The sequence below is a fragment of the Ranitomeya imitator genome, chromosome 2 (assembly GCF_032444005.1).
Source record: "Ranitomeya imitator isolate aRanImi1 chromosome 2, aRanImi1.pri, whole genome shotgun sequence".
Taxonomy (NCBI): Eukaryota; Metazoa; Chordata; class Amphibia; order Anura; family Dendrobatidae; genus Ranitomeya; species Ranitomeya imitator.
The window spans coordinates 18,654,209-18,681,814 of NC_091283.1; the positions used below are offsets into that span (position 1 = coordinate 18,654,209).

General features: G+C 42.3%; 1 protein-coding gene across 2 annotated transcripts in view; it reads right to left on the bottom strand.

The window, feature by feature from the left end:
• Positions 1-27,606, bottom strand: part of KLHL4 (kelch like family member 4) — a 295,029-nt gene that overhangs the window by 55,777 nt on the left and 211,646 nt on the right. For both annotated transcript variants that reach the window (XM_069746101.1, XM_069746102.1), the window contains exon 5: positions 10,182-10,394. In XM_069746101.1, the coding sequence (XP_069602202.1) occupies positions 10,182-10,394 (213 nt within the window). The remainder of the gene's footprint in view (positions 1-10,181; positions 10,395-27,606) is intronic.

Below are 27,606 nucleotides of genomic sequence, written 5' to 3' on the forward strand. Positions count from 1 at the left end.
CGAGAACAGCAGGGCTTAGCCCGAGCACAAGTCCCACAGGACTGCACAAACGAACGCACATCCCGTGACAGAGACGGCCACCAAAAGGATCTAGCCACCAAATACGAAACCACAAAGTCAAAACGGGAGAAAAACAGCGACCAACGAGCCTGTCTAGGATTCAACCGTTTGGCAGACTCGAGATAAGTCAAGTTCTTGTGATCAGTCAAGACCACCACGCGATGCTTAGCTCCCTCAAGCCAATGACGCCACTCTTCAAATGCCCACTTCATGGCCAGCAACTCTCGATTGCCAACATCATAATTACGCTCAGCAGGCGAAAACTTCCTGGAAAAGAAGGCGCATGGTTTCATCACCGAGCCATCAGAACTTCTTTGCGACAAAACAGCCCCTGCTCCAATCTCAGAAGCATCAACCTCGACCTGGAACGGGAGCGAAACATCTGGTTGGCACAACACAGGGGCAGAAGAAAAACGACGCTTCAACTCTTGAAAAGCTTCCACAGCAGCAGAAGACCAATTGACCACATCAGCACCCTTCTTGGTTAAATCAGTCAACGGTTTAGCAATACTAGAAAAATTATTGATGAAGCGACGATAAAAATTAGCAAAGCCCAGGAACTTTTCCAGACTCTTCAGAGATGTCGGCTGAGTCCAATCATAAATGGCCTGAACTTTAACATGGTCCATCTCGATAGTAGAAGGGGAAAAAATGAAACCCAAAAACGAAACCTTCTGAACACCAAAGAGACACTTTGACCCCTTCACAAACAAAGAATTCGCACGCAGGACCTGGAACACCATTCTGACCTGCTTCACGTGAGACTCCCAATCATCCGAGAAGACCAAAATATCATCCAAGTATACAATCAGGAATTTATCCAGGTACTCTCGGAAGATGTCATGCATAAAGGACTGAAACACAGATGGAGCACTAGAAAGCCCGAATGGCATAACCAGGTACTCAAAATGGCCCTCGGGCGTATTAAATGCTGTTTTCCATTCATCGCCCTGTTTAATACGCACAAGATTATACGCACCACGAAGATCTATCTTGGTGAACCAACTAGCCCCCTTAATCCGAGCAAACAAATCAGACAGCAGCGGCAAGGGGTACTGAAATTTGACCGTGATTTTATTTAGAAGGCGGTAATCAATACAAGGTCTCAGCGAACCATCCTTCTTGGCCACAAAAAAGAACCCTGCTCCCAATGGCAACGACGACGGGCGAATATGACCCTTCTCCAAGGATTCCTTTACGTAACTCCGCATAGCGGCGTGCTCAGGCACAGACAAATTAAACAGTCGACCTTTAGGAAACTTACTACCAGGAATCAAATCGATTGCACAATCACAATCCCTATGCGGAGGTAGGGCACTGGACTTGGGCTCATCAAATACATCCCGGTAATCCGACAAGAACTCTGGGACCTCAGAAGGGGTGGATGATGAAATAGACAGAAATGGAACATCACCATGTACCCCCTGACAACCCCAGCTGGACACAGACATAGATTTCCAATCCAATACTGGGTTATGGACTTGTAGCCATGGCAACCCCAACACGACCACATCATGCAGATTATGCAACACCAAAAAGCGAATATGCTCCTGATGCGCAGGAGCCATGCACATGGTCAGCTGGGTCCAGTACTGAGGCTTATTCTTGGCCAAAGGCGTAGCATCAATTCCTCTTAATGGAATGGGACACTGCAAGGGCTCCAAGAAAAACCCACAACGCCTAGCAAACTCCAAGTCCATCAAATTCAGGGCAGCGCCTGAATCCACAAATGCCATGACAGAATAGGATGTGTCATGATCCCAATGGCAGGGGATCACAAAAGGACAAGCACAAAAACAAAACAAGCTCTAGGGTGATGGAACCTGACAAGCTCATGATTAAGGGTGCTTAGTCACTGGAAACGCGTTGACCTTGTTTTTATAATTTTTTCTGTATGCTGATGTTTTGTCCTTTCATTGTATTTTGAGTGAAATAAATTATGGGTTTTTCACTATTTCGTTGAGCTGGATCTCCTTCTCTTTCCTGACCAGGATGAGCCCTATGAAAAGCACGGACCAAATCGGCAGCATGAACATCAGAGGCAACCACCCAAGAATTATCCTCCTGACCATAACCCTTCCACTTGACCAAATACTGGAGTTTCCGTCTGGAAACACGAGAATCCAAGATCTTCTCCACAACATACTCCAATTCACCCTCCACCAGCAGGAGGCTCAAGCGAAGGAACAACAGGTACCTCATACTTCCGCAACAACGACCGATGGAACACATTATGAATAGCAAACGATGCCGGGAGATCCAAACGAAACGACACAGGGTTAAGAACTTCCAAGATCCTATAGGGACCGATGAACCGAGGCTTGAACTTAGGAGAAGAGACCTTCATAGGAACAAAACGAGAAGACAACCACACCAAGTCCCCAACAAGAAGTCGAGGACCCACGCGGCGACGGCGATTAGCAAACTGCTGAGCCCTCTCCTGGGACAACTTCAAATTGTCCACCACATGACTCCAAATCCGATGCAACCTATCCACCAGCATGTCCACTCCAGGACAATCAGAAGGCTCCACCTGACCAGAGGAAAAACGAGGATGAAACCCCGAATTACAAAAGAAAGGAGAAACCAAGGTAGCAGAACTAGCCCGATTATTAAGGGCAAACTCGGCAAGCGGCAAAAAGGTAACCCAGTCATCTTGATCAGCAGAAACAAAACACCTTAAATAAGTTTCTAAAGTCTGATTAGTTCGTTCCGTCTGGCCATTCGTCTGGGGATGGAATGCAGACGAAAAGGACAAATCAATGCCCATCTTAGCACAGATCGTCCGCCAAAATCTAGACACAAACTGGGATCCCCTGTCAGAAACGATGTTCTCCGGAATGCCATGCAAACGGACCACATTTTGAAAAAACAGAGGGACCAACTCAGAGGAGGAAGGTAACTTAGGCAAGAGTACCAGATGAACCATCTTAGAAAAGCGGTCACACACAACCCATATGACGGACATTTTTTGAGAGACAGGGAGATCCGAAATAAAGTCCATGGAAATGTGCGTCCAAGGCCTCTTCGGGATAGGCAAAGGTGACAACAATCCACTGGCCCGAGAACAGCAAGGCTTAGCCCGAGCGCAAACTCCACAAGACTGCACGAAAGAACGCACATCCCTCGACAAGGAAGGCCACCAAAAAGACCTGGCCACCAAGTCTCTAGTACCAAATATTCCAGGATGACCTGCCAACACAGAAGAATGGACCTCGGAGATGACTCTACTGGTCCAATTATCCGGAACAAACAGTCTTTCCGGCGGACAACGATCAGGTTTATCCGCCTGAAACTCCTGCAAAGCACGTCGCAAGTCTGGGGAGACAGCCGACAAAATCACCCCATCCCTAAGGATACCAGTGGGCTCAGAATTTCCAGGGGAGTCAGGCACAAAACTCCTAGAAAGAGCATCCGCCTTCACATTCTTTGAACCTGGCAGGTATGAAACCACAAAATTGAAACGGGAGAAAAACAGTGACCAACGAGCCTGTCTAGGATTCAGACGCTTGGCAGACTCAAGTTACATCAGATTTTTGTGATCAGTCAAGACCACCACACGATGTCTAGCACCCTCAAGCCAATGACGCCACTCCTCAAATGCCCACTTCATGACCAAAAGCTCCCGATTACCAACATCATAATTCCGTTCAGCGGGCAAAAATTTTCTAGAAAAGAACGCACATGGCTTCATCACCGAGCCATCGGAGCTTCTCTGTGACAAAACCGCCCCCGCTCCGATCTCGGAAGCATCAACCTCAACCTGAAAAGGAAGCGACGTATCTGGCTGACGCAACACAGGAGCAGAAGAAAACCGGCGCTTAAGTTCCTGAAAGGCCTCCACAGCCGCAGGAGACCAATCAGCAACATCAGCACCCTTCTTAGTCAAATCCGTCAAAGGCTTAACAACACTAGAAAAATTAGTTATGAAGCGACGATAAAAATTAGCAAAGCCCAAGAACTTCTGTAGACTCTTAAGAGATATAGGCTGCGTCCAGTCACAAATAGCCTGAACCTTGACGGGATCCATCTCAATAGTAGAAGGGGAAAAAATATACCCCAAGAAAGAAATCTTCTGGACTCCAAAGAGACACTTTGAACCTTTTACAAACAAAGAATTGGCCCGCAGGACCTGAAACACCTTCCTGACCTGCTGAACATGGGACTCCCAGTCATCAGAAAAAACCAAAACATCATCCAAATACACAATCATAAATTTATCCAGATATTCACGGAAAATATCGTGCATAAAGGACTGGAAGACAGAAGGAGCATTAGAAAGTCCAAAAGGCATCACCAAATACTCAAAATGGCCCTCAGGCGTATTAAATGCGGTTTTCCACTCATCACCCTGCCTTATCCGCACAAGATTATACGCACCCCGAAGATCAATCTTAGTGAACCATTTAGCCCCCTTAATGCGAGCGAACAAATCAGTCAACAATGGCAAAGGATACTGATATTTGACTGTAATCTTATTCAAAAGACGATAATCTATGCAAGGCCTCAAGGAACCATCTTTTTTGGCCACGAAAAAAAAACCTGCTCCCAAAGGGGACGAAGATGGACGGATATGTCCCTTTTCCAAGGACTCCTTAACATAATTCCGCATAGCAGTATGCTCTGGCACTGACAGATTGAACAAACGACCTTTAGGGAATTTACTGCCAGGAATCAAATCTATAGCACAATCGCAATCCCTGTGAGGAGGAAGCGAACTGAGCTTAGGCTCCTCAAAAACCTCCCGATAATCAGACAAAAATACCGGAACCTCAGAAGGAGTAGATGAAGCGATAGAAATCGGAGATGCATCATCATGAACCCCCTGACATCCCCAGCTTAACACAGACATTGTTTTCCAGTCCAGGACTGGGTTATGAGTTTGTAACAATGGCAGACCAAGCACTAAGACATCATGTAAATTATACAGTACCAGGAAGCGAATCACCTCCTGATGAACGGGAGTCATACGCATGGTCACTTGTGTCCAGTACTGAGGTTTATTCATAGCCAAAGGTGTAGAGTCAATTCCTTTCAAAGGAATAGGAACTTCCAGAGGTTCCAGACTAAACTCACAGCTATTGGCAAATGACCAATCCATAAGACTCAGGGCAGCGACTGAATCCACATAGGCATCGACGGAAATGGATGATAATGAACAAATCAGAGTCACAGACAGAATGAACTTAGACTGTAAAGTACCAATGGCAACAGACTTATCAACCTTTTTTGTGCGTTTAGAGCATGCTGATATAACATGAGCTGAATCACCACAATAAAAACACAATCCATTTTTCCGCCTATAATTTTGCCGTTCACTTCTGGACTGAATTCTATCACATTGCATTATCTCAGGTGCCTGTTCAGAAGACACCGCCAAATGGTGCACAGGTTTGCACTCCCGTAAACGCCGATCAATCTGAATAGCCATAGTCATGGACTCATTCAGACCTGTAGGCGCCGGGAACCCCACCATAACATCTTTAATGGCCTCAGAAAGGCCATCTCTGAATTTTGCAGCCAGAGCGCACTCATTCCACTGAGTAAGCACCGACCATTTCTGAAATTTCTAACAATATATTTCTGCTTCATCTTGCCCCTGAGAGAGAGCCAATAAAGCTTTTTCAGCCTGAATCTCTAGGTTAGGTTCCTCATAGAGCAAACCCAATGCCAGAAAAAACGCATCCACATTGAGCAACGCAGGATCCCCTGGTGCCAATGCAAATGCCCAATTCTGAGGGTCACCCCGCAGGAAAGATATTACAATCTTGACCTGCTGAGCAGGGTCTCCAGAGGAGCGAGATTTCAAGGAAAGAAACAACTTGCAATTGTTCCTAAAATTCAGAAAACTAGATCTATCTCCAGAAAAAAACTCTGGGATAGGAATTCTAGGTTCAGACATAGGAGTATGTACAACAAAATCTTGTATATTTTGAACCTTAGCAGCAAGATTATTCAGGCTGGAAGCCAAACTCTGGACGTCCATGATAAACAGCTGAGGTCAGAGCCATTCAAGGATTAAGAGGAGGAAAGAAGCAGCCAAGCTGCAATTAAGGTTAGGCAGCAAACACTGAGGAGGGAAAAAAAAAAAAAAAACTTCCTCAGACTACTTTTCCTCCTACTTCAGCCAAAACGATGACCAATTTTTTCAGGCCGGCTATACTGTCATGATCCCAATGGCAGGGGATCACAAAAGGACAAGCACAAAAACAAAACAAGCTCTAGGGTGATGGAACCTGAGCTGACCACGATCCTGAACCTAAACACACAACTAGCAGTAGCCGGGGAACGTGCCTACGATGATTCCTAGACGTCTCGCGCCAGCCGAAGGATTAACTTCCCCTATTAGAAGAAACACAGACCTCACTTGCCTCTAGAGAAATACCCCACAGAAATAGCAGCCCCCCACATGTAATAACGGTGAAATGAGAGGAAAGCACATACGTAGTTATGAAAATAGAATCAGCAAAAATGAGGTCCGCTAAAGCTAGATAGCAGAGGATACAAAAGTGAACTGCGCGGTCAACGAAAAACCCTTCAAAAAAACCGTCCTGAAATTACTTGAACTCATGTGCCAACTCATGGAACATGAGGAGTAATATCAGCCCACTAGAGCAACCAGCAGCAAGGAATCACATATCTGCAAGCTGGACTAAGACAAAAATTAAGCAAAACGTGGAACAGGAAAATCAAAACTTAGCTTGTCCTGAAGATAACAGACGCAGGTAGCAGAGGTAAAAAGACACGCTGATTACATTGATAGCCGGCGAGGAAATGACAAAAAAGCCAGGTTAAATAGGAAACTCCCATAACCTGATGGAACAGGTGGACACCAGAGACCGCAGAGAACACAAGTCACCCAGTACCATCAGTAACCACCAGAGGGAGCCCAAAAACAGAACTCACAACAAGGATGACAAAGAGCAGATCAAAGTAATGGACAAAAGAAATTTCAACTGTACCGTACCAATGGTGGCAGACCTAGCGAACCGCTTAGTGCGCTTAGGACAATCGGAGATAGCATGAGTGGAATCACCACAGTAAAAACACAGCCCATTCTGACGTCTGTGTTCTTGCCGTTCAGCTCTGGTCAAAGTCCTATCGCACTGCATAGGCTCAGGTCCATGCTCAGATAATACCGCCAAATGGTGCACAGTTTTACGCTCACGCAAGCGTCGACCAATCTGAATGGCCAAAGACATAGACTCATTCAGACCAGCAGGCATGGGAAATCCCACCATTACATCCTTAAGGGCTTCAGAGAGACCTTTTCTGAAAATTGCTGCCAGCGCACATTCATTCCATTGAGTGAGCACAGACCACTTCCTAAACTTCTGACAATATATCTCTACCTCATCCTGACCCTGACACAGAGCCAGCAAATTTTTCTCTGCCTGATCCACTGAATTAGGTTCATCATACAGCAATCCGAGCGCCAGAAAAAACGCATCAATATTACATAATGCAGGATCTCCTGGCACAAGGAAAAATGCCCAGTCTTGAGGGTCGCCACGTAATAAAGAAATAATGATCTTAACTTGTTGAACTGGGTCACCAGAGGAGCGGGGTTTCAAAGCCAGAAACAGTTTACAATTATTCTTAAAGCTCAGAAACTTAGCTCTATCTCCAGAAAACAAATCAGGAATAGGAATTCTTGGTTCTAACATAGAATTCTGAACCACAAAGTCTTGAATATTTTGTACTCTTGCAGTGAGATGATCCACACAAGAAGACAGATCTGTAATGTCCATCACTACACCTGTGTCCTGAACCACCCAAATGTCTAGGGGAAAAGAAAGACAAAACCCAGTACAGAGAAAGAAAAATGGTCTCAGAACTTCTCTTTTCCCTCTATTGAGAAGCATTAGTACTTTGGGCCTCCAGTACTGTTATGAACAGGTGATTCAGAACCACAATGGACCTAGTGGTTAAGAGCACACAAAGTGACCTGATAGTTACTAACATAGGATGAGCTCTGAGACGTGGGAACTCTGCTGACCGCAATCCCTAATCCTATCATACCACACTAGAGGTAGCCGTGGATTGCGCCTAACGCTCCCTATGCAACTCGGCACAGCCTGAGAAACTAGTTAGCCCTGAAGATAGAAAAATAAGCCTACCTTGCCTCAGAGAAATTTTCCAAAGGAAAAGGCAGCCCCCCACATATAATGACTGTGAGTTAAGATGAAAATACAAACACAGAGATGAAATAGATTTTAGCAAAGTGAGGCCCGACTTACTGAATAGACCGAGGATAGGAAAGATAGCTTTGCGGTCAGCACAAAAACCTACAAACAACCACGCAGAGGGGCAAAAATACCCTCCGCACCGACTAACGGTACGGAGGTGCTCCCTCTGCATCTCAGAGCTTCCAGCAAGCAAGAAAAACCAATATAGCAAGCTGGACAGAAAATATAGCAAACAAAAGTAACACAAGCAAAACTTAGCTTATGCAGGGCAGACAGGCCACAAGAACGATCCAGGAGAAAGCAAGACCAATACTGGAACATTGACTGGAGGCCAGGAACAAAGAACTAGGTGGAGTTAAATAGAGCAGCACCTAACGACTTAACCTCGTCACCTGAGGAAGGAAACTCAGAAGCCGCAGCCCCACTCACATCCACCAGAGGAAGCTCATAGACAGAACCAGCCGAAGTACCACTCATGACTACAGGAGGGAGCTTGACCACAGAATTCACAACAAGCAGGATCCTGATCGCTGCTGCCTGTCAAACTGAACGATATCGCTATCCAGGACGCTGCAACGTCACGGATCGCTATCGTTATCGTTCTAAAGTCGCTCAGTGTGAAGGTACCTTAATTCTCTACTTCTCTGAACATGAGTCACCACCATCAAATTCAACCAAACCCAAAAGCCTCATGCAGCCTTTATTTACCCCCCACTTCCTCCGGATGGTTGTACCATCATTGTAAATAATCCCCCCGTAATTGCTGTTACCCCCATCATTGTAGATTGTAAGCTCTGAAGAGCAGGGTCATCATTAGTTTTGCTTTAATTGTTTATCTTAAACTTGGTCACTTTTGACTGTTTTATATGAACTGCTGACTTGTAGAGTTCTGCGGAATGTGTATGTGATATATAAATAAAGGTTATTATTAGTAGTAGACTTAGTGGTGTATCTAGGTTTTCTTGCACCCGGGGCAAGAATTCAGTTTGTCGCCCCCCTAGCACATATGCGATTTGCACACTTAGTGTGCGGCACTACATGTAGCGGCACGCTCCGGTCCCGAGTGCCGAGAGACTTGTGTGAGTTTCTCGCATCACCCTCGCATGTGTAACCCCGGCCTTAGTCAGTATCACAAATCACATTTACATCCAGGCATCTTATAGATGTTGTCACCTCTGGAGTCGTTCTCCTTCTTTCCTTCATCTTGTCCAGACCCCATGATGAGTTTTCTCATCCAGAGCCCATCTCTGCCGACTTCCATCTGCTCCATTCCTCTGCAGCACTTGGTGCCACCTCCTTGTCCCTCCTTGGGTCGCACAGTTTTTGCCACTTATTCAAGATGGAATTTGGTAGGCCACCTAGTTACGTCCCTTCCAGGCTTTCCGAGGATGCAGGACAGTGATTCCACCACCTTGCCCGTTACAGTCTCCATCTGCTGGGTTGGATGTACTGGAAGAGGTGTCGGTCCCCACTATAGTATGAGGCGTAAGGTTTCTCCTTGTGGAGAGTGACATACCGGCTCTGGCTTGTCAAGGTAAGGAGGCTTATTCGCCGTGCAATGCTCCTCTGGGAAATTTAATATGCAAATTGCCTCTTCAGAGAAAAAGAAGACTCGAACTCTATAGCGTCACCTGTTGGAAGTAGCGATCCTACAAGTCACAATCAACCCTTTAACGAGTCGTGCAATATGACTTAGGATAAAAGCCAAATCAGCATCTCAATTCGCAGACACGGTGTTTCGGGCTGTTGACCCTCGTCAGTGCGAAGCGTGAGAACTGATTTGACTAGGTGAGGGGCTCTGGACTGGGGTCTAAGGGGCAACGTTTCTCCTTGTGGAGAGTGACATACCAGGTCTGGTTCTCAAGGTAAAAAGTGTTTTCCTAAATAGTCAAATGTGTATTTTATCAGAATAGTTTTTGTTTTACCACCCACCTGGGGAGGGAGCAGCGGCAGTCTGATGTAAGAGAGGAGCGTGCCTAGATCTCTCTGCCGCAGCTGTGCGTCGTGTTTCACCCATTGCATTAACGCTTGGAAGATAGTCTCCTCATCTGGGACATTGATGTCATCACTTGACAGCAGTTTGGAGATTTCATTCGCTGGCAGCAGGAGAAATTCCTGATTACGAATTACTTCAATAAAATGTTCCTGAAATAAAATAAATATAGTGGTGCATTAAATAAGAATGAGGATTTATCAATCACCTAGACAAATAATAGAATTATTCACAGCTCCAATATTGACATTTAGAGGTTCTGCTTTACTGGAAAGGAAAATAAGGGAATAAAAGTGAAATGAATTTACATGTAAAATAGAACAATTATCAAAAGTGTCTCATACTACAAAAAAAACTTCACATGAAAACCGGACAACACAAGTAATGAACTATTTCTGCATTCATCTAGTGGTTGAACAGAGATACTTAGTTAAAATCAGTCCAAATATTTCATAGGAGCAGTATTATAGTAGGTATATTCTTGTACATAGGAGCAGTATTATAGTAGTTATATTCTTGTACATAGGAGCAGTATTATAGTGGTTATATACTTGTACATAGGGGCAGTATTATAGTAGTTATATTCTTGTACATAGGGGGAGTATTATAGTAGTTATATTCTTGTACATAGGGGCAGTATTATAGTAGTTATATTCTTGTACATAGGGGGAGTATTATAGTAGTTATATTTCTGTACATAGGGGCAGTATTATAGTAGTTATATTCTTGTACATAGGGGCAGTATTATAGTAGTTATATTCTTGTACATAGGGGCAGTATTATAGTAGTTATATTGTTATACATAGGGGCAGTATTATAGTAGTTATAATCTTGCACATAGGAGCAGTATTATAGTAGTTATATTCTTGTACATAGGGGGCAGTATTATAGTAGTTATATTCTTGTACATAGGGGCAGTATTATAGTAGTTATATTCTTGTACATAGGGGCAGTATTATAGTAGTTATATTCTTGTACATAGGGGCAGTATTATAGTAGTTATATTGTTATACATAGGGGCAGTATTATAGTAGTTATATTCTTGCACATAGGAGCAGTATTATAGTAGTTATATTCTTGCACATAGGAGCAGTATTATAGTAGTTATATTCTTGTTCATAGGGGCATTATTATAGTAGTTATATTCTTGTACATAGGTGCAGTATTATAGTAGTTATATTCTAGTACATAGGGGCAGTATTATAGTAGTTATATTCTTGTACATAGGGGCAGTATTATAGTAGCTATATTCTTGTACATAGGAGCAGTATTCTAGTAGTTATATTCTTGTACATAGGGGCAGTATTATAGTAGTTATATTCTTGTACATAGGGGCAGTATTATAGTAGTTATATTCTTGTACATAGGGGCAGTATTATAGTAGTTATATTGTTATACATAGGGGCAGTATTATAGTAGTTATATTCTTGCACATAGGAGCAGTATTATAGTAGTTATATTCTTGTACATAGGGGGCAGTATTATAGTAGTTATATTCTTGTACATAGGGGCAGTATTATAGTAGTTATATTCTTGTACATAGGGGCAGTATTATAGTAGTTATATTCTTGTACATAGGGGCAGTATTATAGTAGTTATATTGTTATACATAGGGGCAGTATTATAGTAGTTATATTCTTGCACATAGGAGCAGTATTATAGTAGTTATATTCTTGTACATAGGGGCAGTATTATAGTAGTTATATTGCTATACATAGGGGCAGTATTATAGTAGTTATATTCTTGCACATAGGAGCAGTATTATAGTAGTTATATTCTTGTACATAGGGGGCAGTATTATAGTAGTTATATTCTTGTACATAGGGGCAGTATTATAGTAGTTATATTGTTATACATAGGGGCAGTATTATAGTAGTTATATTCTTGCACATAGGAGCAGTATTATAGTAGTTATATTCTTGCACATAGGAGCAGTATTATAGTAGTTATATTCTTGTTCATAGGGGCATTATTATAGTAGTTATATTCTTGTACATAGGTGCAGTATTATAGTAGTTATATTCTAGTACATAGGGGCAGTATTATAGTAGTTATATTCTTGTACATAGGGGCAGTATTATAGTAGCTATATTCTTGTACATAGGAGCAGTATTCTAGTAGTTATATTCTTGTACATAGGGGCAGTATTATAGTAGTTATATTCTTGTACATATGAGCAGTATTAACCCCTTCATGACCCAGCCTATTTTGATCTTAAAGACCTTGCCGATTTTTGCAATTCTGACCAGTGTCCCTTTATGAGGTAATAACTCAGGAACGCTTCAACGGATCCTAGCGGTTCTGAGATTCTTTTTTCGTGACATATTGGGATTCATGTTAGTGGTAAATTTAGGTCAATAAATTATGCGTTTATTTGTGATAAAAATGGAAATTTGGCGAAAATTTTGAAAATTTCGCAATTTTCACATTTTGAATTTTTATTCTGTTAAACCAGAGAGATATGTGACACAAAATAGTTAATAACATCAGCACAATTTTGGAAACAAAATTTTTTTTTGCTAGGAAGTTATAAGGGTTAAAATTTGACCAGCGATTTCTCATTTTTCTAACGAAATTTACAAAACCATTTTTTTAGGGACCACCTCACATTTGAAGTCAGTTTGAGGGGTCTATATGGCTGAAAATACCCAAAAGTGACACCATTCTAAAAACTGCACCCCTCAAGGTGCACAAAACCACATTCAAGAAGTTTATTAACCCTTCAGGTGTTTCACAGCAGCAGAAGCAACATGGAAGGAAAAAATGAACATTTAACTTTTTAGTCACAAAAATTATTTTTAGCAACAATTTCTTTGATTTCACAATGGTAAAAGGAGAAACTGAACCACGAAAGTTGTTGTCCAATTTGTCCTGAGTACGCTGATACCTCATATGTGGGGGTAAACCACTGTTTGGGCGCACGGCAGGGCTTGGAAGGGAAGGAGCGCCATTTGACTTTTTGAATGAAAAATTGGCTCCACTCTTTAGCGGACACCATGTCACGTTTGGAGAGCCCCCGTGTGCCTAAAAATTGGAGCTCCCCCACAAGTGACCCCATTTTGGAAACTAGACACCCCAAGGAACTTCTCTAGATGCATATTGAGCACTTTGAACCCCCAGGTGCTTCACAAATTGATCCGTAAAAATGAAAAAGTACTTTTTTTTCACAAAAAAATTCTTTTAGCCTCATTTTTTTCATTTTCACATGGGTAACAGGATAAAATGGATCCTAACATTTGTTGGGCAATTTCTCCTGAGTACACCGATACCTCACATGTGGGGGTAAACCACTGTTTGGGCACATGGTAAGGCTCGGAAGGGAAGGAGCGCCATTTGACTTTTTGAATGAAAAATTATCTCCATCGTTAGCGGACACCATGTCGCGTTTGGAGAGCCCCTGTGTGCCTAAACATTGGAGCTCCCCCACAAGTGACCCCATTTTGGAAACTAGACCCCCCAAGGAACTTATCTACATGCCTAGTGAGCACTTTAAACCCTCAGGTGCTTCACAAATTGATCTGTAAAAATGAAAAAGTACTTTTTTTTCACAAAAAATTTCTTTTCGCCTCAATTTTTTCATTTTCACATGGGCAATAAGATAAAATGGATCATAAAATTTGTTGGGCAATTTCTCCCGAGTACGCCGATACTTTATATGTGGGGGTAAACCACTGTTTGGGCACACGGCAGGGCTCGGAAGGGAAGGCGCGCCATTTGACTTTTTGAATGGAAAATTAGCTCCAATTGTTAGCGGACACCATGTCGCGTTTGGAGAGCCCCTGTGTGCCTAAACATTGGAGCTCCCCCACATGTGACCCCATTTTGGACAGTAGACCCCCCAAGGAACTTATCTAGATGCATATTGAGCACTTTAAACCCCCAGCTGCTTCACAGAAGTTTATAACGCAGAGCCAAGAAAATAAAAAATAACTTTTCTTTCCTCAAAAATGATTTTTTAGCCTGGAATTTCCTATTTTGCCAAGGGTATTAGGAGAAATTGGACCCCAAATGTTATTGTACAGTTTGTCCTGAGTACGCTGATACCCCATATGTGGGGGTAAACCACTGTTTGGGCGCACGGCAGGGCTCGGAAGGGAAGGCACGCCATTTGGCTTTTTAAATGGAAAATTAGCTCCAATCATTAGCGGACACCATGTCACGTTTGGAGAGCCCTTGTGTGCCTAAACATTGGAGATCCCCCACAAATGACCCCATTTTGGAAACTAGACCCCCAAAGGAACTAATCTAGATGTGTGGTGAGGACTTTGAACCCCCAAGTGCTTCACAGAAGTTTATAACGCAGAGCCATGAAAATAAAATAAAAAATTATTTTCTCAAAAATGATCTTTTAGCCTGCAATTTTTTATTTTCCCAAGGGTAACAGGAGAAATTTGACCCCAAAAGTTGTTGTCCAGTTTCTCCTGAGTACGGTGATACCCCATATGTGGGGGTAAACTACTGTTTGGGCACATGCCGGGGCTCGGAAGTGAAGTAGTGACGTTTTGAAATGCAGACTTTAATGGAATGCTCTGTGGGCGTCACGTTGCATTTGTAGAGCCCTTGATGTGGCTAAACAGTAGAAACCCCCACAAGTGACCCCATTTTGGAAACTAGACCCCGAAAGGAACTTATCTAGATGTGTGGTGAGCACTTTGAACCCCCAAGTGCTTCACAGAAGTTTATAACGCAGAGCCGTGAAAATAATAAATATGTTTTCTTTCCTCAAAAATAATTATTTAGCCCAGAATTTTTTAATTTTCCCAAGGGTAACAGGAGAAATTTGACCCCAATATTTGTTGTCCAGTTTCTCCTGAGTACGGTGATACCCCATATGTGGGGGTAAACCACTGTTTGGGCACACGTTGGGGCTCGGAAGTGAAGTAGTGACGTTTTGAAATGCAGACTTTGATGGAATGCTCTGCGGGTGTCACGTTGCGTTTGCAGAGCCCCTGATGTGGCTAAACAGTAGAAACCCCCCACAAGTGACCCCATTTTGGAAACTAGACCCCGAAAGGAACTTATCTAGATGTGTGGTGAGCACTTTGAACCCCCAAGTGCTTCACAGAAGTTTATAACGCAGAGCCGTGAAAATAATAAATACGTTTTCTTTCCTCAAAAATAATTATTTAGCCCAGAATTTTTTATTTTCCCAAGGGTTACAGGAGAAATTGGACCCCAATATTTGTTGTCCAGTTTCTCCTGAGTACGCTGATACCCCATGTGTGGGGGTAAACCACTGTTTGGGCACACGTCGGGGCTCGGAAGTGAAGTAGTGACTTTTGAAATGCAGACTTTGATGGAATGGTCTGCGGGCGTCACATTGCGTTTGTAGAGCCCCTGGTGTGCCTAAACAGTAGAAACCCCCCACAAGTGACCCATTTTAGAAACTAAACCCCCCAAGGAACTTATCTAGATATGTGGTGAGCACTTTGAACCCCCAAGTGCTTCACAGACGTTTACAACGCAGAGCCGTGAAAATAAAAAATCATTTTTCTTTCCTCAAAAATGATGTTTTAGCAAACATTTTTTTATTTTCACAAGGGTAACAGGAGAAATTGGACCCCAGTAATTGTTGCGCAGTTTGTCCTGAGTATGCTGGTATCCCATATGTGGGGGTAAACCACTGTTTGGGCACACGTCGGGGCTCGGAAGTGAGGGAGCACCATTTGACTTTTTGAATACAAGATTGGCTGGAATCAATGGTGGCGCCATGTTGCGTTTGGAGACCCCTGATGTGCCTAAACAGTGGAAACCCCTCAATTCTACCTCCAACACTAACCCCCCCACACCCCTAACTCTTATCCCAACTGTAGCCGTAACCCTAATCACAACCCTAACCACAACACACCCCTAACCCTAACCACAACCCTAATTCCAACCCTAACCCAAAGGCTATGTGCCCACGTTGCGGATTCGTGTGAGATTTTTCAGCATCATTTTTGAAAAATCCACGGGTAAAAGGCACTACGTTTTACCTGCGGATTTACTGTGGATTTCCAGTGTTTTTTGTGCGGATTTCACCTGCGGATTCCTATTGAGGAACAGGTGTAAAACGCCGTGGAATCCGCACAAAGAATTGACATGCTGCGGAAAATACAACGCAGCGTTTCCGCGTGGTATTTTCCGCACCATGGGCACAGTGGATTTGGTTTTCCATAGGTATACTTGGTACTGTAAACCTGATGGAATACTGCTGCGGATCCGCAGCGGCTAATCCGCACCGTGTGCACATATTTTTTATACATATTAGTCCATATAATTATTGCTGGAACACATTCAAAAATCTGATATCACCCAAAAGGCCCCCAAGAGTGTTATTCAGGGCCCAGAATGTTTTGGTTCAAAAATATAAATTTTTATTGATCCATAAGAAACAACTTTATAAAAAAACATATAAAATATGACAATTTGTACATGTACCTCCAATCCAAAAGAACAACAATTGACATGTGCTTAATAATAATACCTGACATGCATATTTCTCTTTGGTTGAATACCTTATTTCAAGTCAATTTTTATATGACAATGCTATGCAGGCTCTAAGTTACTATTACTGCAAGGTGGCTGCCTTAAAAATCACTAAAGTGCCAATGTGCTTATTTATATGCCAGAATTTGGCGGCCAAAATCCACTATGGAAGTGCTAATATATATAAAGGTAAAGTAAATCGACTGTTTTTTTGGCTCAACTTCACTGGAAGGTCCCTTAGTGGTCACCTTAATAGTCCTGCACATACTCAGTTAGAATGTTACGATGGTAAGTATAAAGTGTAAAAGCATATGGATCAATAAAAATTTATATTTTTGAACCAAAACATTCTGGGCCCTGAATAACATTCTTGGGGGCCTTTTGGGTGATACCGTGTGCACATAGCCTAATTCTAAAGGTATGTGCACAAGCTGCGGAAAACGCTGCGGATCCGCAGCAGCTTCCCATGAGTTTACAGTTCAATGTAAACCTATGGAAAACAAAAATCGCTGTACACATGCTGCAGAAAAACTGCACGGAAACGCAGCAGTTTACATTCCGCAGCATGTCGCTTCTTTCTGCGGATTCCGCAGCGGTTGTACAACTGCTACAATAGAAAATCGCAGTTGTAAATCCGCAGTGAAATGCGCAGAAAAACCGCGGTAAATCTGCCATAAATCCGCAGTGGTTTAGCACTGCAGATTTATCAAATCCGCAGCGGAAAAATCCGCAGAGGACCAGAATACGTGTGCACATACCGAAACCCTAACCCTAACCCTACCCCTACCCCTAACCCTACCCCTACCCCTAACCCTACCCCTAACCCTAACCCTAACCCTACCCCTAACCCTAATCCTAACCCTAGCCCTAACCCTAATTCTTACCCCAATCTTAGTGGAAGAAAAAAAAAAATCTTTATTTTATTATTGTCCCTACCTATGGGGGTGACAAAGGGGGGGGGTCATTCAGTATTTTTTTTATTTTGATCACTGCGATAGGTTTTATCGCAGTGATCAAAATGCACTTGAAACGAATCTGCCGGCCGGCAGATTCGGCGGGCGCACTGCGCATGCGCCCGCCATTTTGGAAGATGGCGGCGCCCAGGAAAGAAGACCACGGACCACGGGAGGCCCGGTAAGTATGATGGGGTGGGGGGGGGAGCACGGGGGGGTGGATCGGAGCATGGGGGGGGTAAATCGGAGCACGGGGGGGTGGATCGGAGCACGGGGGGGTGCATTGGAGCATCGGGGGGTGGATCGGACTGCAGGGGGGGTGGATCGGACTGCAGGGGGGGTGGATCGGAGTGCAGGGGGGGTGGTTGGAGCACGGGGGGGTGATTGGAGCACGGGGGTGAGCGGACAAGAGCACGGGGGGGAGCGGACAGGAGGACGGAGGGGAGCGGAGCCGTGTAAAGGAGAGATCGGGGGGCTGGGGTGGCGATCGGTGGGGTGGGGTGGGGGCACATCAATGTTTCCAGCCATGGCCGATGATATTGCAGCATCGGCCATGGCTGGATTGTAATATTTCACCAGTTATAATAGGTGAAATATTACAAATCGCTCTGATTGGCAGTTTCACTTTCAACAGCCAATCAGAGCGATCGTAGCCACGGGGGGGGTGAAGCCACCCCCCCTGGGCTAAACTACCACTCCCCCTGTCCCTGCAGATCGGGTGAAATGGGAGTTAACCCTTTCACCCGATCTGCAGGGACGCGATCTTTCTGTGACACAGCATATGCGTCACAGGTCGGATTGGCACCGACTTTCATGACGCATACGCTGTGTCACAGGTCGGGAAGGGGTTAAAGTAGTTATATTCTTGTACATAGGGGCAGTATTATAGTAGTTATATTCTTGTACATAGGGGCAGTATTATAGTAGTTATATTCTTGTACATAGGGGCAGTATTATAGTAGTTATATTCTTGTACATAGGAGCAGTATTATAGTAGTTATATTCTTGTACATAGGAGCAGTATTATAGTAGTTATATTCTTGTACATAGGAGCAGTATTATAGTAGTTATATTCTTGTACATAGGAGCAGTATTATAGTAGTTATATTCTTGTACATAGGAGCAGTATTATAGTAGTTATATTCTTGTACATAGGAGCAGTATTATAGTAGTTATATTCTTGTACATAGGAGCAGTATTATAGTAGTTATATTCTTGTACATAGGGGCAGTATTATAGTAGTTATATTCTTGTACATAGGGGCAGTATTATAGTAGTTATATTCTTGTACATATGAGCAGTATTATAGTAGTTATATTCTTGTACGTAGGAGCAGTATTAAAGTAGTTATATTCTTGTACATAGGGGGCAGTATTATAGTAGTTATATTTTTGTATATAGGAGCAGTATTATAGTAGTTATATTCTTGTACATAGGGAGCAGTATTAAAGTAGTTATATTCTTGTACATAGGGGCAGTATTATAGTAGTTATATTTTTGTATATAGGAGCAGTATTATAGTAGTTATATTCTTGTATATAGGGGGCAGTATTATAGTAGTTATATTCTTGTACATAGGAGCAGTATTATATTAGTTATATTCTTGTACATAGGAGCAGTATTATACTGATATTCTACATTAACAAGGACAAAACAACTATATAAAACAACTGACTTGTACTAAATCCATGAGTGATCAGATTCCTTATTTACAAAGCCAAGAATAACATTTCATGTCGTCCAAATACTCACACCCATCAGCTGAATTTGGCCCATGCCGTTTTTTGACCCGATATTCTCTGCTTAATTTAGGAGATGATCAGTTTCTTGTTACACCATTACGCGCTGTCATGAAGTTTCATGTTGTAGTTCCCCATGTGCAGCTGAGCTCCACTAAGCTGCAGCGCTGAATTATTACATTGACACGTTTTGCTGATCTCAGTACATGGATGATGCTGCACATATCACACACCACTTATAGATGAAATGTATCTAATCATCATCACTCTCCGCCCGCTGCCTCCACCACAAAGGAAACACCAACCTACAATGATTCTCTGCTTCCATTGTCACCTTTCTGCTGAGCTTTCCTTTGTTACGTTTTACATAAGACATTCTTGTCATTCTTACTCTAAAACTAAATATCAATGAGCTTGTGGAAAGGAAATATAATGTTACATAAGTTATAGAATCATGACATTATTAAGTTCGGACTATGACCTGTTATATCAGTGTCAGTGTATAATATGGATTTGATGATTTGGAATAATCTGAATCTGTATAACCGGAGCGAGGTAAGAATTTTTTTCCCATTTTTGTGGCTGTAATATTTATTTCCTGACAGCACTGAGGGATGACGACGAGTATCGCGGTCGTACCTGTAACATAGTAACATAGTAACATAGTTAGTAAGGCCGAAAAAAGACATTTGTCCATCCAGTTCAGCCTATATTCCATCATAATAAATCCCCAGATCTACGTCCTTCTACAGAACCTAATTGTATGATACAATATTGTTCTGCTCCAGGAAGACATCCAGGCCTCTCTTGAACCCCTCGACTGAGTTCGCCATCACCACCTCCTCAGGCAAGCAATTCCAGATTCTCACTGCCCTAACAGTAGCTTGTGGGTCGTTTTATAATATCAGTCAGAAATAATAAGTGATGAATTTTATCAAAATATTCTTCAGGCACAGTGAGCCGAGAAAGCAAGAAAGGACCGCTCTGCGTCCTGTGTAATTCCTCCAATGTCAGCGGGGTATTTAACGTTTTACTGTTCATCCTTCTGACATTATGAAAAATGGAAACAATGTTACTCAACTTCTTACTAAAATACCTGGAAAATGTTTATTTCTATGTGGAGACAGATCAAGATTTTATGTTACAAAGTGTTTTAGGTTAACTTCACATGTTCATGTTCGACAAATTATCACTATTAGCTGTGCTGTTACATGGGACTGCAGGTGACATCTGCTACATTATCTGTACTCAGGGAGTCATCACTGTGTTATCTGTGGTGTTACATAGGACTGCAGGTGACATCTACTACATTATCTGTACTCAGAGAGTGATCACTGTGTTATCTATGATGTTACATAGGACTGCAAGTGACATCTACTCCATTATCTGTGCTCAGAGAGTTATCACTGTGTTATCTGTGGTGTTACATAGGACTGCAGGTGACATCTACATTATCTGTACTCAGAGAGTTATCACTGTGTTATCTGTGGTGTTACATGGGACTGCAGGTGACAACTGCTACATTATCTGTACTCAGGGAGTCATCACTGTGTTATCTGTGGTGTTACATAGGACTGCAGGTGACATCTACTACATTATCTGTACTCAGAGAGATATCACTGTGTTATCTGTAGTGTTACATAGGACTGCAGGTGACATCTACTACATTATCTGTACTCAGAGAGATATCACTGTGTTATCTGTGGTGTTACATAGGACTGCAGGTGACATCTACTACATTATTTGTACTCAGGGAGTCATCACTGTGTTATCTATGATGTTACATAGGACTGCAAGTGACATCTACTACATTATCTGTATTCAGAGAGTCATCACTGTGTTATCTGTGGTGTTACATAGGACTGCGGGTGATATCTACTACATTATCTGTACTCAGCGTTATCACTGTGTTATCTGTAGTGTTACATAGGACTGCAGGTGACATCTACTACACTATCTATACTCAGAGAGATATCACTGTGTTATATGTGGTGTTACATAGGACTGCGGGTGACATCTACTACATTATCTGTGCTCAGAGAGTTATCACTGTGTTATCTGTGGTGTTACATAGGACTGCAGGTGACATCTACTACATTATCTGTACTCAGAGAGTTATCATTGTGTTATCTGTGGTGTTACATGGGACTGCAGGTGACAACTGCTACATTATCTGTACTCAGGGAGTCATCACTGTGTTATCTGTGGTGTTACATAGGACTGCAGGTGACATCTACTACATTATTTGTACTCAGGGAGTCATCACTGTGTTATCTGTGTTGTTACATAGGACTGCAGGTGACATCTACTCCATTATCTGTACTCAGAGAGTTATCACTGTGTTATTTGTGGTTTACATAGGACTGCGGGTGACATCTACTACATTATCTGTACTCAGAGAGATATCACTGTGTTATCTGTGGTGTTACATAGGACTGCAGGTGACATCTACTACATTATCTGTATTCAGAGAGTTATCACTGTGTTATCTGTGGTGTTACATAGGACTGCAGGTGACATCTACTACATTATCTGTACTCAGAGAGTTATCACTGTGTTATCTGTAGTGTTACATAGGACTGCATGTGACATCTACTACATTATCTGTACTCAGAGAGATATCACTGTGTTATCTGTGGTGTTACATAGGACTGCAGGTGACATCTACTACATTATCTGTACTCAGAGAGATATCACTGTGTTATCTGTGGCGTTACATAGGACTGCAGGTGACATCTACTACATTATCTGTACTCAGAGATATCACTGTGTTATCTCTGGTATTACATAGGACTGCATGTGACATCTACTACATTATCTGTACTCAGAGAGATATCACTGTGTTATCTCTGGTATTACATAGGACTGCAGGTGACATCTACTACATTATCTGTACTCAGAGAGATATCACTGTGTTATCTGTGGCGTTACATAGGACTGCAGGTGACATCTACTACATTATCTGTACTCAGAGATATCACTGTGTTATCTCTGGTATTACATAGGACTGCAGGTGACATCTACTACATTATCTGTACTCAGAGAGTTATCACTGTGTTATCTGTGGTGTTACATAGGACTGCAGGTGACATCTACTACATTATCTGTACCCAGAGAGTGATCACTGTTATCTGTGGTGTTACATAGGACTGCAGGTGACATCTACTACATTATCTTTATTCAGAGAGTTATCACTGTGTTATCTGTGGTGTTACATAGGACTGCAGGTGACATCTACTACATTATCTGTACTCAGAGAGTTATCACTGTGTTATCTGTGGCGTTACATAGGACTGCAGGTGACATCTACTACATTATCTGTACCCAGAGAGTTATCACTGTGTTATCTGTGGTGTTACATAGGACTGCAGGTGACATCTACTACATTATCTGTACCCAGAGAGTGATCACTGTTATCTGTGGTGTTACATAGGACTGCAGGTGACATCTACTACATTATCTTTATTCAGAGAGTTATCACTGTGTTATCTGTGGTGTTACATAGGACTGCAGGTGACATCTACTACATTATCTGTACTCAGAGAGTTATCACTGTGTTATCTGTGGTGTTACATAGGACTGCAGGTGACATCTACTACATTATCTGTTCTCAGAGAGATATCACTGTGTTATCTGTGGCGTTACATAGGACTGCAGGTGACATCTACTACATTATCTGTACTTATAGAGATATCACTGTGTTATCTGTGGTGTTACATAGGACTGCAGGTGACATCTACTACATTATCTGTACTCAGAGAGATATCACTGTGTTATCTCTGGTGTTACATAGGACTGCAGGTGACATCTACTACATTATCTGTTCTCAGAGAGTTATCACTGTGTTATCTGTAGTGTTACATAGGACTGCAGGTGACATCTACTACATTATCTGTACTCAGAGAGTTATCACTGTGTTATCTGTAGTGTTACATAGGACTGCAGGTGACATCTACTACATTATCTGTACTCAGAGAGATATCACTGTGTTATCTGTGGTGTTACATAGGACTGCAGGTGACATCTACTACATTATCTGTACTCAGAGAGTCATCACTGTGTTATCTGTGGTGTTACATAGGACTGCAGGTGACATCTACTACATTATCTGTACTCAGAGAGATATCACTGTGTTATCTGTGGTGTTACATAGGACTGCAGGTGACATCTACTACATTATCTGTACTCAGAGAGTTATCACTGTGTTATCTGTAGTGTTACATAGGACTGCAGGTGACATCTACTACATTATCTGTACTCAGAGAGATATCACTGTGTTATCTGTGGTGTTACATAGGACTGCAGGTGACATCTACTACATTATCTGTACTCAGAGAGTCATCACTGTGTTATCTGTGGTGTTACATAGGACTGCAGGTGACATCTACTACATTATCTGTACTCAGAGAGATATCACTGTGTTATCTGTGGTGTTACATAGGACTGCAGGTGACATCTACTACATTATCTGTACTCAGAGAGTTATCACTGTGTTATCTGTAGTGTTACATAGGACTGCAGGTGACTTCTACTACATTATCTGTACTCAGAGAGATATCACTGTGTTATCTGTGGTGTTACATAGGACTGCAGGTGACATCTACTACATTATCTGTACTCAGAGAGATATCACTGTGTTATCTGTGGTGTTACATAGGACTGCAGGTGACATCTACTACATTATCTGTACTCAGAGAGTCATCACTGTGTTATCTGTGGTGTTACATAGGACTGCAGGTGACATCTACTACATTATCTGTACTCAGAGAGTTATCACTGTGTTATCTGTAGTGTTACATAGGACTGCAGGTGACATCTACTACATTATCTGTACTCAGAGAGATATCACTGTGTTATCTGTGGTGTTACATAGGACTGCAGGTGACATCTACTACATTATCTGTACTCAGAGAGATATCACTGTGTTATCTCTGGTATTACATAGGACTGCAGGTGACATCTACTACATTATCTGTACTCAGAGAGTTATCACTGTGTTATCTGTAGTGTTACATAGGACTGCAGGTGACATCTACTACATTATCTGTACTCAGAGAGTTATCACTGTGTTATCCGTGGTGTTACATAGGACTGCATGTGACATCTACTACATTATCTGTACTCAGAGAGATATCACTGTGTTATCTGTGGCGTTACATAGGACTGCAGGTGACATCTACTACATTATCTGTACTCAGAGAGATATCACTGTGTTATCTGTGGCGTTACATAGGACTGCAGGTGACATCTACTACATTATCTGTACTCAGAGATATCACTGTTATCTGTGGTGTTACATAGGACTGCAGGTGACATCTACTACATTATCTGTACTCAGAGAGATATCACTGTGTTATCTGTGGCGTTACATAGGACTGCAGGTGACATCTACTACATTATCTGTACTCAGAGTTATCACTGTGTTATCTGTGGTGTTACATAGGACTGCAGGTGACGTCTACTACATTATCTGCACTCAGAGAGTGATCACTGTGTTATCTGTGGTGTTACATAGGACTGCAGGTGACATCTACTACATTATCTGTACTCAGAGAGTTATCACTGTGTTATCTGTGGTGTTACATAGGACTGTGGGTGACATCTACTACATTATCTGTACTCAGAGAGTTATCACTGTGTTATCTGTAGTGTTACATAGGACTGCATGTGACATCTACTACATAATCTGTACTCAGAGAGATATCACTGTGTTATCTGTGGTGTTACATAGGACTGCAGGTGACATCTACTACATTATCTGTACTCAGAGAGATATCACTGTGTTATCTCTGGTATTACATAGGACTGCAGGTGACATCTACTACATTATCTGTACTCAGAGAGATATCACTGTGTTATCTGTGGCGTTACATAGGACTGCAGGTGACATCTACTACATTATCTGTACCCAGAGAGTTATCACTGTGTTATCTGTGGTGTTACATAGGACTGCAGGTGACATCTACTACATTATCTGTACCCAGAGAGTGATCACTGTTATCTGTGGTGTTACATAGGACTGCAGGTGACATCTACTACATTATCTTTATTCAGAGAGTTATCACTGTGTTATCTCTGGTATTACATAGGACTGCAGGTGACATCTACTACATTATCTGTTCTCAGAGAGATATCACTGTGTTATCTGTGGCGTTACATAGGACTGCAGGTGACATCTACTACATTATCTGTACCCAGAGAGTTATCACTGTTATCTGTGGTGTTACATAGGACTGCAGGTGACATCTACTACATTATCTGTACTCAGAGAGATATCACTGTGTTATCTCTGGTATTACATAGGACTGCAGGTGACATCTACTACATTATCTGTACTCAGAGAGATATCACTGTGTTATCTGTGGTGTTACATAGGACTGCAGGTGACATCTACTACATTCTGTACTCAGAGAGATATCACTGTTATCTGTGGTGTTACATAGGACTGCAGGTGACATCTACTACATTATCTGTTCTCAGAGAGATATCACTGTGTTATCTGTGGCGTTACATAGGACTGCAGGTGACATCTACTACATTATCTGTACTTAGAGAGATATCACTGTGTTATCTGTGGTGTTACATAGGACTGCAGGTGACATCTACTACATTATCTGTACCCAGAGAGTGATCACTGTTATCTGTGGTGTTACATAGGACTGCAGGTGACATCTACTACATTATCTGTATTCAGAGAGTTATCACTGTGTTATCTGTGGTGTTACATAGGACTGCAGGTGACATCTACTACATTATCTGTACTCAGAGAGATATCACTGTGTTATCTCTGGTGTTACATAGGACTGCAGGTGACATCTACTACATTATCTGTTCTCAGAGAGTTATCACTGTGTTATCTGTAGTGTTACATAGGACTGCAGGTGACATCTACTACATTATCTGTACTCAGAGAGTTATCACTGTGTTATCTGTAGTGTTACATAGGACTGCAGGTGACATCTACTACATTATCTGTACTCAGAGAGATATCACTGTGTTATCTGTGGTGTTACATAGGACTGCAGGTGACATCTACTACATTATCTGTACTCAGAGAGTCATCACTGTGTTATCTGTGGTGTTACATAGGACTGCAGGTGACATCTACTACATTATCTGTACTCAGAGAGTTATCACTGTGTTATCTGTAGTGTTACATAGGACTGCAGGTGACATCTACTATATTATCTGTACTCAGAGAGATATCACTGTGTTATCTGTGGTGTTACATAGGACTGCAGGTGACATCTACTACATTATCTGTACTCAGAGAGATATCACTGTGTTATCTCTGGTATTACATAGGACTGCAGGTGACATCTACTACATTATCTGTACTCAGAGAGTTATCACTGTGTTATCCGTGGTGTTACATAGGACTGCATGTGACATCTACTACATTATCTGTACTCAGAGAGATATCACTGTGTTATCTGTGGCGTTACATAGGACTGCAGGTGACATCTACTACATTATCTGTACTCAGAGAGATATCACTGTGTTATCTGTGGCGTTACATAGGACTGCAGGTGACATCTACTACATTATCTGTACTGAGAGAGTTATCACTGTGTTATCTGTGGTGTTACATAGGACTGCAGATTACATCACCTACATTATCTGTACTCAGAGAGTTATCACTGTGTTATCTGTGGCGTTACATAGGACTGCAGGTGACATCTACTACATTATCTGTACTCAGAGAGTTATCACTGTGTTATCTGTGGGGTTACATAGGACTGCAGGTGACATCTACTACATTATCTGTACTCAGAGAGTTATCACTGTGTTATCTGTGGTGTTACATAGGACTGCAGGTGACATCTACTACATTATCTGTACTCAGAGAGTTATCACTGTGTTATCTGTGGTGTTACATGGGACTGCAGGTGACAACTGCTACATTATCTGTACTCAGGGAGTCATCACTGTGTTATCTGTGTTGTTACATAGGACTGCAGGTGACATCTACTCCATTATCTGTACTCAGAGAGTTATCACTGTGTTATTTGTGGTGTTACATAGGACTGCAGGTGACATCTACTACATTATCTGTACTCAGAGGGATATCACTGTGTTATCTGTGGTGTTACATAGGACTGCAGGTGACATCTACTACATTATCTGTACTCAGAGAGTTATCACTGTGTTATCTGTGGTGTTACATAGGACTGCGGGTGACATCTACTACATTATCTGTACTC